The sequence below is a fragment of the Pristiophorus japonicus genome, chromosome 4 (assembly GCF_044704955.1).
Source record: "Pristiophorus japonicus isolate sPriJap1 chromosome 4, sPriJap1.hap1, whole genome shotgun sequence".
In the NCBI taxonomy this organism is placed as follows: domain Eukaryota; kingdom Metazoa; phylum Chordata; class Chondrichthyes; family Pristiophoridae; genus Pristiophorus; species Pristiophorus japonicus.
The window spans coordinates 266,041,131-266,051,800 of record NC_091980.1 but is presented as its reverse complement, the minus strand read 5'-3'; the positions used below and the strand labels follow the sequence as shown (position 1 = coordinate 266,051,800).

The 10,670-nt window shown below is 41.5% G+C and overlaps 1 protein-coding gene across 5 annotated transcripts in view; it reads right to left on the bottom strand.

The window, feature by feature from the left end:
* The window catches only part of mis18bp1 (MIS18 binding protein 1), a 95,063-nt gene that overhangs the window by 58,929 nt on the left and 25,464 nt on the right, over window positions 1–10,670 (bottom strand). For all 5 annotated transcript variants that reach the window (XM_070879408.1, XM_070879405.1, XM_070879407.1 and 2 more), the window contains 5 exons: window positions 10,487–10,617; window positions 9,790–9,877; window positions 5,824–6,002; window positions 3,174–3,355; window positions 2,989–3,082 (listed from right to left, as the gene is read on the bottom strand). In XM_070879408.1, coding sequence (XP_070735509.1) covers window positions 2,989–3,082; window positions 3,174–3,355; window positions 5,824–6,002; window positions 9,790–9,877; window positions 10,487–10,617 — 674 coding nt within the window. The remainder of the gene's footprint in view (window positions 1–2,988; window positions 3,083–3,173; window positions 3,356–5,823; window positions 6,003–9,789; window positions 9,878–10,486; window positions 10,618–10,670) is intronic.

The following is a 10,670-nucleotide window of genomic DNA, read 5'->3' as shown; positions in this document are numbered from 1 at the left end:
CTGCACATGGCGTGCCCACTGGTAGCGCACATGTGTAGAGGTCCCAGCACTGTTTTCAGCGCAGGGACCTGGCTCCGCCCCCCACAGCTCGTGCTGCGCCGCGCCCAGCTCCAGAGGACCTGCAGGGAGCCGGAGAATAGGTGAGTTTTTTTTAAGGCGCACTTTGTGGCGCGAAAAACGGGCGTCCAGGTCCGGGCTGCGCCGTTTTAGGCGCGGCCCAAACTTGGGCCCATAGAGAGGACATTAAAACACAGTGGCAGATTCACTAGGTTAACACAAAAAATCAGAAATCTTAGTCATGAGGAGAGTTGAGATTTCTACTGCTATTCTCCACCTACTTACAGGTCCTCTGGCCCTCGGCGCAGCCAGCACGAGCTGTGGGGGGGGGGGGGGGGGGGGGGGAGGGCGGAGCCAGGTCCCGGCGCTGAAAACAGTGCCGGGACCTCTGCATATGCGCGCTACAGTCGGCACGCAAGTGCAGTAGCTCCAGGCGCCGAACTGTGTGGGAGGGGCCCGAAGCACGCAGCCCCTAGCCCTGGCTGAATGGCCTCACTGGGGCTGCGTGAATGAGGCTCCTCCCACGGCCGACCAGACCAGACACTCGCTCCCTCCCCCCACCCCCCCTTGACCAGACACCCGCTTCCCCCCCCCCCCCCCTTGACCAGACCCGACACCCGCTCTCCACCCCCCCCCCCTTGACCAGACATTCGCTCCCCCACCCCCCCCGGCCCGAGACCCAACACCCGCTCTCCTCCCCGACCCGCCCCCTCTCTCTTTCCCCCCCCCCCCCCCGACCCGACCTCTTGTTCTCTCTCTCTCTCTGCGGCACGAACGGCTGCAGAATTCTCCCTGGCTGAAGCACTTTCACACAGGTAGGAAGATGGTTTATTTAATCTTTTATTGGCTTATAAATGTTTATTCAGGTTGGATTTATTTGTATAATATTTGTAGAAGTATAAATAAGGATTTATTGTCGAATTTAATGAGTTCCCTTCCCCCCACCTCGTTCTGGACGCCTAATTTGTAACCTGCGCCTGATTTTTTAATGTGTAGAACAGGTTTTTTCAGTTCTACAAAAATCTTCACTGGCTCCATTCTACTTTAGTTTGGAGTACATTTTCACTGTGGAAACTTTCAAATCAGGCGTCAGTGGCCGGACACGCCCCCTTTTGAAGAAAAAATTCTGTTCTAAACTAGAACTGTTCTACCTGACTAGAACTGCAGAAAAAAAAATGTGGAGAATTGCGATTTCTAAAATAGTCCGTTCTCCACCAGTTGCTCCTAAAAATCAGGCGCGAATCATGTGGAAACTTGGGCCCTTGGAGTGGTGAGCCAGTGACAAGGAATCAACAATTAAAAGTAATTATTAACCGAGAGAAGTTACAAGAAATGTCTTTATACCGAGTTGTTAGAGCCTGAAATGCTTTGCCAGAGGGCGCAATTAATGCCAAGGTCACTCAATCGTTTAGGGAAACAGTAAATGAACATTTAAAGCAGAGAAAGATAGAGCACTATGGGAAGATAGCAAGTGGGATTTGAAAAAGCTATCACAGATATGCTGTGCAAAATAGCCCCCTCCTGTGCTGTAAATCTCTAAGATTTTATTTTTCCTTCTGAATTAAAACCCAGAAATCAAATGTACCTTAAAAAAACACATTATCGACAACACCTCATTACATAGGTGGCTTCAAGGCAAGCCATGTTTTGAACTCTGGGATTTAAATAATGATAAAGTTAGTCAATTTAATTCATTCATAACTAATTTGGCAAGTAAAATCTTTTGTGCACCCAACAAAAAGGATTAAAAAAAAAATTAATTCACGGGTGGTGGCCGTCACTGGCAAGGCCAGCATTTACTGCCCATCCTTAATTGCCCTTGAGAAGATATGTTGAGCCACCTACTTGAATCGTTGCAGTCTGTTAGGGAGAGAGTTCTAGGATTTTTGACCCAGTGACAATGAAGGAATGGTGATATATTACCAGTCAGGATGGTGTGTGAATTGGAGGATAACTTGGAGGTGCTGGTGTTCCCATGCACCTGCTGCCTGTGTCCTTCTAGGTGGAAGAGGTCGTGGGTTTGGGAGGTGCTGTTGAAGAAGCCTTGGTGAGTTGCTGCAGTGCATCTTGTAGATGGTACACATTGCAACCATGGTGTGCTGGTGGTGGAGGGAGTAAATGTTTAAGGTGGTGGATGGGGTGACAGTCAAGTGGGCTGCTTTGACCTGGATGGCGTTGAGATTCTTGAATGTTGCACCCCTCCAGGCAAGTGGAGAGTATTCCATCACACTCCGGACTTGTGCCTTGTGTAGATGGTGAAAGGCTTTGGGGAGTCAGGAGGTGAGTTACTCGCCTCCGACCTATTCTTGCTGCCACAGTATTTATGTGGCTGACCACTCAATGTTGACCCCAGGATGTGGTTGGCAGGCAATTTGATGCTGGTAATGCCATTGAATATCAAAAGGAGGTGGTTAGACTCTCTCTTTATGGAAGATCATTGCCTGGGACTTGCGTGGTACGAATGTGCAGTAAAAAAAAAACTAATTTTACTGTAAAAGGGGAGGAGGGAGAGCATAAATACAGACTAATACACTATATCAATGTTTTGAGGACTTCAACCTATGGTTATTTCTATTAGAGCGTACAGCATAGAAACAGGCCCAACTGGTCTATGCTAGAGTTTATTTATGCTCAACACGAGCCTCCTTCCACCCAATTTCATAGGCCTCTATTGCTTTCTCCCTCGTGCTTATTTAGCTTCCCCTTAAATGCATCTGTGCAATTTGCCTAAATTACTTCTTGTGGTCACCTGAGCTCAGTCTCATTGGTATGTAGACTCCCCCTAACCATTTAGAGCTTATTTTTGAGATTATTGTAGATACAATAACAGTAAATATAAATATAAATCAACAAAACTATTAAAAACCTTGGTAAATATGAAAACTGAAAGGTACTATGAGCATATATTACAGAACAGTTACATTTTCTTACTTCTATTTTGTTTTCCATTTAGGCCTTCTGTGGATGCTTTTTGTTTTCGCTGTTGATCTGAGGTACTCGAACTTCCATTTCTAGCGTTCATTCTCTATGTTTTTATTGATATAAAAAACAAAAATAAAGTTACAGCAATATCATAAGTATTTATTGTTCCATTTATTATAAAGTATTATACCCACTGTAGTATTCTGAATGCTGTAGTTCAAGTAATCTATGCCACCGTCAATGACAGTAACGTTCAGGGTATTGTCAATAACTAATCGCTGTCCCCGCCAATACTCCATTGGTGCTTTAATGCAGCGACCACTACGGCTCGTCAGTGTGCCTCTTTGTACAGATGTTTTCATGGAAGTTTTGATTTCTATTTGGAAAAAAAAAATCAATGGAAGCTATTTAAACATAGTCATAAATGTCAAAATCAATGGGTGTAAACAGTTTTATAGTAACAAACATGAGGAAACAAAAAGTAAATTTTTATATAGTTGACAAGTTAAAAATCAAGACATTTTCTCAGATTACCGAGACTGTGTAAATTCTGGGCCATTTTAATAAACTGCTAAATTGATAAAACAGCAGCTCCCATCGTGGATTCTTTTTCTAAATAAAAGTCAAATAAGTTAATTCTTGAGAAAAGAAAAGCTTTAACAGCTATTATGCATAGATAGGATTTAATGGTCACGTTATAAATGTGTAATCTGCTCAATTATTGGTAAACCTTAGAGATACTGAAGTAAACTTGTGCATAAATTAGTCACAAAACCTCAACTCTATCTTTTGATTGGGCTACAAGGAATATAGGAATGAGAAAAAGATCACCAAGCCCATTTAGATCACAATGTCAATTTTGTCCTTTTTTCAGGGCCATAGGCCACCTCTTCCAACCTGCCATCTACCTCAGCAACAAACTCTCACCTCTCTGCCTACCACTGAATCAGGAAAGTGAGATAACTTGAAAATGGTCCGAGTAAATTTTGTACACAGGTCTTAAAAATGGGCTGACCTAGATTTGCTTTCTACCTTTCTTTCACTCTGACTTTACACACATTCAGTTAAGTAACAGTATCACAATCTTCAATAATTTAAATCCACCAAGTCTATTTTTTTTCAAATCAAGATTATTTTTTTTGAGGAACTCACTAACAGTGGATAAGAGAGTATATATGGACTTCCAGAAACATTCGATAAGGTTCTACACAAGAAATGTGCAAAAATGAAATTGCATGGAATTGGAATCTACCTTGTGACGTCGGTTGGAAATTGGTTGTGAGGCAAGAGACAGAGTAGGGATAAAGGGAATGTACTCTGATTGGCAGGTGTGACAAGGGGTGTTCCAGGGATCTATACTGGTGCTTCACCTTTTCCCCATATATATCAATGCAGATGACACCAAGTTAGGGGGAACGGGAAGTTACATAGACACAGGAAGGGACACAGACAGATTACATGAGTGAGCAAAACTGTGACAAATGGAGTTCAATGTGGGTACGTATGAGGTCACATACATTGGATCCAAGAAAGATAAATCAGAGCATTTTCTGAATGGTGAGAAATTAAGAACTGTGGAGAGGCTTTGTGTGTCCATGTACACAAATCACTAAAAGCTACTGGACAGGTTCAAAAAGCTAATGGAATATTGGACATTATCTCAAGGGGGCTGGAATTCAAAAGGGAGAAAGTTATGTTTTAGCAGGACGTTAAAGGGACATAGACAGACTAAGCGAGTTGCAGTTCAATGTTGGGAAGTACAAGTTCATCCACTTTGGACCAGAAAAAAACAAATCAGAATCTTTTCTTAATGGTGAGATACTTGGGACTCAATTTCCCCCAGTGATTTACGTTATTTTTTTGGCCTAAATTTAAAAAATCTAAGTTTCCCCAATCTTTGTGCGCCAGCATAACTCAGTTAGTTATGATTTTTTTCAGGTTAAGTTTTTTTTGTAACCGGATGTCTGTGCCAGTTTTTCACAATTATGGAAGTTTGGCCAATTTAAATTTATCCTAGGACGGCGTACGTGATCACTCCCAAAAAACCTTCTGGGCACTTAAGAAAAACCAGCAGACATTAAAAATCCGGCACAGAAAGAAATAATTGTTTTCTGCGAATTATTGGAGGGAGTCAAGAACAATAATATCCGTAATCAAACATAAATTTTTAAAATTTAAAATGCAGGACATGGAAGTTTAATGGAATTATTTAAGGTTTCATTTTTTTAAAACTGACACGCCACCACCGAACTTCTCCAAACTGGGCTCGAGGGCCCGGCAGAATCGGCCCCTCACCCGAACACTGGCTCAGCTTCAAAAGAAGCCCCACCTATTCCAACAAGGCGCAACTTTTTAAACAGCGTTTACAGCGATATTTACAGCGTAAAAGCTCAAGTTTTCGCCAGTTCAACCGATTTCACCGATTGCCGGCTCTGGGGAGATCCACAGCACAGCTTGTGGCGGAGCAGGGAATGACTGAGTGCGCCTTCAGGATTTCCGCTTTTAGCTGAGGGGCAAGGACGCCGAACGCTGACAGTTCACCACCATTACCACCGCAAAATCCAGGCAATGTAACAGTTTTTTCTCTCCCCTGCAAATAAAATATGCCTAGTTTCCTCAACAGTGAGCAGCAAATTGCCAAACAGAAATGGAATTGATATGTGCTGTTACAAATCCAGAACAGAATGGAGCAGAATTGTTGCTGTATTATCAACAATTTTTTCCTTCAAATGAGGGTACAGATATTCAATTAAAAAAAAACTAGTGAATAGTATTACTTTTATACCGTAATGAATTTAAATGAATTATATCTTTCTAATGCTTAACAAATACTGAAAAGCTTACCATTCTCAATTTTTGACTCTTTTGTATGTTTTTCCTTTGTTGACATATTCAATTTGTATCCAGCATCCACATCACCTGGTGAAACTGAATCATTTTGTGGTTTCCTGGATTTCACTGAAGGCAACTTTTGAATTCTGGCATCTTTAGTCTCTCTTATGTTTGGAGTGTTAGGCATTTCCCTAAAAAGAGAACTTTTGTCCTAAATGTCTTTAAACCATACTAATATTATTTCAACAATTTAATTTGCCATGGTGAACTTCCAAAATAGCTTTCATTTCTGCCCACCTTCAAATACTAGGTTTCTCCTTTGGTGTGGGAACAGTGACCGACTTTTCTGCAGCTACTGACAGGATCTGATTTCATGTAGAGCAAGATCAACATAGTCTAATCTAAGTGTTCTGTACTATCCACCATGTGGAGACTAATGCTCCACTAATCTGGTGTTTAATATACTCTCAGCAGTTTTTTGAGCTTTTACACTTTATATCTTCCCTGGAATCTGTTGCACAATTTGCAGATGTGGAAAATCATACTCAGGAAAGTCTCGTCGGGGCTTATATACAAATTCTTTCTTTAATGCTTTATTTTTGACAGAGAAATTTACTGAATTCACACTACACCCAGTCAGAGGGAGATAGAAGAACAAATATGTTGGCAAATTGCTACAAAGTGCAAAATCTATAGAGCTGTAATAGTAGGGGATTTCAACTATCCTAATATTAACAAGGAAAAAAACAATGCGAATGGTACAGAGGGTGTGGAATTCCTAAAATGCATTCAGGAGAACTTCTTTAGCCAGTATGTAACAAGCCCAACAAGGGAGGAGGCGGTTCTGGACTTGGTTTGGGGGAATGAAGAGGGGCATGTGGAAGAGGTGTCAGTGGGAGAGCATTTTAGTGCTAGTAATAATTCAGTAAGATTTAGGGTAGTTATGGAAAAGAACAAAGGTGGACCAGAAAAAAAAGTTCTCAATTGGGTAAAGCCAATTTTGCTGAGCTGAGATGGGATTTGGCCAAGGTGGACTAGAAACGGCTACTTGATGGTAAATCAGTGTCAGAGCAGTGGGAGGCATTCAAGGAGGAGGTCCTAAGGGTATAGAGCAAGTATGTTCCCTTAAAAAAAGGGTGGGGCCAACAAATCTAGAGCTCCCTGGATGTCAAGGGACATACAGGGTAAGATAAAGAAAAAAAGGGAAGCTTATGGCAGATTCCGAGAACTTAATACTGCAGAGACTCTAGAGGAGTATAAGAAGTGTAGGGGTGAAATGCAAAAAAGATATCAGGAAAGCAAAGACAGCATCAAAGAACGTTGGCATGTAAAATCAGGGAAAGCCCAAAGATGTTTTATAAATACATTGGGCCCAAATTTGGCCAGTACTGATTTCTGGCGCACTCACCAGGAGGTGCGCCGCTTTTGTAGAACTCCAAGGGTGCCAAAAATCTTTGGGCCGAGTTTGGCCGTTCCCCAGCCTCTCTTCCATGGTGGCGTAGTGTGGCAACTGGATTCGGGGACGGAGCCAGGTCCTGGCGCTGAAAACAGTGCCGGGACCTCTGCACATGCGCGCTAATTAATTTAATTATTTACTTCAGTTCTTTATTTTTTATTGAACTCTTTACTTTTTGTGCTTTGTTTGGCTTTAGGTGGTGCTTAACTTTAGGTAAGGTTTTTTTGTGCGGATGGAAATGGCAACATACACTGGCCTAAGTTAGTTTGGAGCAACTATTTGCTAGCCACTCGTTTAAATGGCCAAAACAGGCGCAAGTGGCCGGGAATGCCCCCTTTTGAAAAAAAAATAAAACTAAAAAAAAAACCTAACTAACTCACTTATACTGGCGCAAATGAAATGGTCAGAATTGCAACTAAAAAGATACTCCAGAAAAATCAAGTTGCTCCAAAAAAAAAAAACGGAGCAACTCCTCGGGAAAATTGGGCCCATAAAAGAGCAAGAGGATAACTAGAGAAAGAATGGGACCTATTAGAGACCATAAAGGAAATATGTGTGTGGAGACAGAAAATGTGGGTATGATTCTTAATGAATACTTTGCATCTGTTTTCACAAAAAAAGGGGCGATGCAGACTTTGCAATGAGGGAGGAGGAGTGTGAAATATTAGACAAGATAAACATGAGAGGAAGTATTAAGGGGCTTAGCAGCTTTGAAAGTGGAAAAATCCCTAGGCCCGGATAAAATGTATGCCAGGCTGTTAAGAGACGCAAAAGAGGAAATAGCAGAGGCTCTGACCATCATTTTCCAGTCCTCTCTGGCTGCAGGTGTGGTGCCAGAGGACTGCTAATGTTGTACCTTTGTTTAAAAAGGGAGAAAGGGATAGACTGAGTAATTAAGTCAGGGAAAATCATTGGAAAAAATCCTGAGGGACAGGATAAATCTTCATTTGAAAAGACATGGATTAATCAAGGACAGTCAGCGTGGATTTGTTAAGGGAAAGTTATGTCTGACTAACTTTATTGGATTCTTTGAAGTAACCAGGAGGGTCGATGAGGGCAGTGCGTATGATGTAGTGTATATGGATTTTAGCAAAGTTTTTGATAAGGTCCCACATGGCAGATCGGTCACAAAAGTAAAAGCCCATGGGATCCAGGGCAAAGTGGCAAGTTGGATCCAAAATTGGCTCAGAGGCAGGAAGTAAAGGGTAATAGTTGATGGGTGTTTTTGTGACTGGAAGGCAGGCTGCATCCAGTGGGGTTCCGCAGGGCTCAATGCTGGGTCCCTTGCTTTTTGTGGTATATATCAATGACTTGGACTTGAATGTTGGGGGTATAATTAAGAAGTTTGCAGATGACACTAAAATAGGCTGCGTGGGTGATAATGAAGAAGAAAGCTGCGGATTGCAGGAAGATATCAATGTACTGGTCAGGCGGGCGGAACAATGGCAAATGAAATTCAATCTGGAGAAATGTGAGGTAATGCATTTGGGGAGGTCTAACAAGGCAAGGAAATACACATGAAATGGTACAACACTGAAAAGTGTAGAGGAACAAAGGGATCTTGGAGTGCAGGTCCCCAGATCCCCAAAAGGTATCAGGCCAGGTAGATAAGGTGTTTAAGAAGGCATATGGAATACTTGCCTTTATTAGTCGCGGCATGGCATAGAAGAACAAGGAGGTTATGCTTGAACTGTACAAAACACTGGTTAGGCCACAGCTGGAGTACGGTGTGCAGTTCTGGTCACCACATTACAGGAAAGATGTGATTGCACTAGAAAGGGTGCAAAGATTTACAAGAATGTTGCCTGGACTGGAGAATTTTGGCTATGAGGAAAGATTGGAGATGCTGGGTCTGTTATCTTTGGAACAGAGGAGGCTTAAGGGAGACCTGATTGAGGTGTATAAAATTATGAGGAGCCTGGATAGAGTGGATAGGAAGGATCGGTTTCCCTTGGCAGAGGGGTCAACAACCAGGGGACATAGATTTAAAGTAATTGAAGGGAGGTTTGGAGGAGATACAAGGGGAAATTTCTTCACCCAGATGGTAGTGGGGGTCTGGAACTCACTGCCTGAAAGAGCGGTAGATGCAGAAACCCTTACCACATTTAAAAAATACTTGGATGTGCACTTAAAGTGCTGTAACCTACAGGGCTACGGACCAAGAGCTGGCAGTGAGATTAGGCTGGATAGCTCTTGGCTGGCATGGATACGAAGGGCCGAAATGGCCTCCTTCCATGCTGTAAATTTCTATGATTCTATGATGCCCAGTCTGAATGTGAAGAGGGAAACTTTTCAGCCATTTTTCAATATTTACCAAATATTTCAGATGTAATCAAGACAAAAAAACAATGAGTGCAGGACTGGATGTGAGAAAGCGATCATGATGGATACTGCGATACATTTTACAGATTGTTTTCTTTCTGGAAAATTGCCCCTACCAGGTTTGATAAATTTTTGGACCTATACCAATGATACATTATACAGACATAAAGTACTATGAAATAAAAATTAAGAAAGCATACCTTCTACTTTTAAGGAATTCTTCAATATACTCTTTCCAATCCAATGGAAAACCACAGCTGAAGTGTTTTAAAAAGGCACTGGAAAATCCTGTTTTAAAAAAAAAAGTTAGTTTAAGGATTAAATCTATACCAGCACTTTTTCATTCACATTTAAGGTGACAAGGAATTGTGATAAGACAATGGATAAATTGTCAAGTGTCAGGACATTGAAAGAAGAAAGCATGCTGGCATGCATTGTTCATCTGCGACAGTAAAACTGTTGACATTTCTCAGTTTAAAATATATAAACTTTTCACTTAAATACTGGTTACACATGTTACCTAGCTGAATTGGCAGATATATTAATTTATTAAAATTAAGTCATGGAAAGGAAAGAAATATAGGCAGCTGAACTTCAAAAGTTCCAAGGAATTTTCAAATTTTGAACTGTGCCTCACAACTGAAACAGCACATTCTTTTGGGGCTGTCATATTTTGATGGACATCAGGGAAATAAATTGAGGCTGTGTACTGTGAAACAAAAATGTAGTTAAGAATAGCATTTATTTAAATAATGTGGTAATTTCCAGTGTTGCTAATTTCATCAAGGAGCATTCAGCTTAAAATCAAAATGTCAGTGCCAAATTGCAGTTATGGAACCCTCGTCACTCATAGCATTTTCCAGCAGTAACAGTACATATAAAGATGCTCTTTTCTACCTTGGTTCTTCATTGCAACATAGTCCATTGGACCTTCCAGAACATAAATCGAACCAGTAATAGATTTCACTTCTGTCTTTTGTATTCGTTCAGCAATTACATTACTGTGCCAGTATATTCCGTCAGCATCTCTGTTTGGGGGTCACATACACACACAATGTTTTAGTTTTGAAGAAGAGAGAAA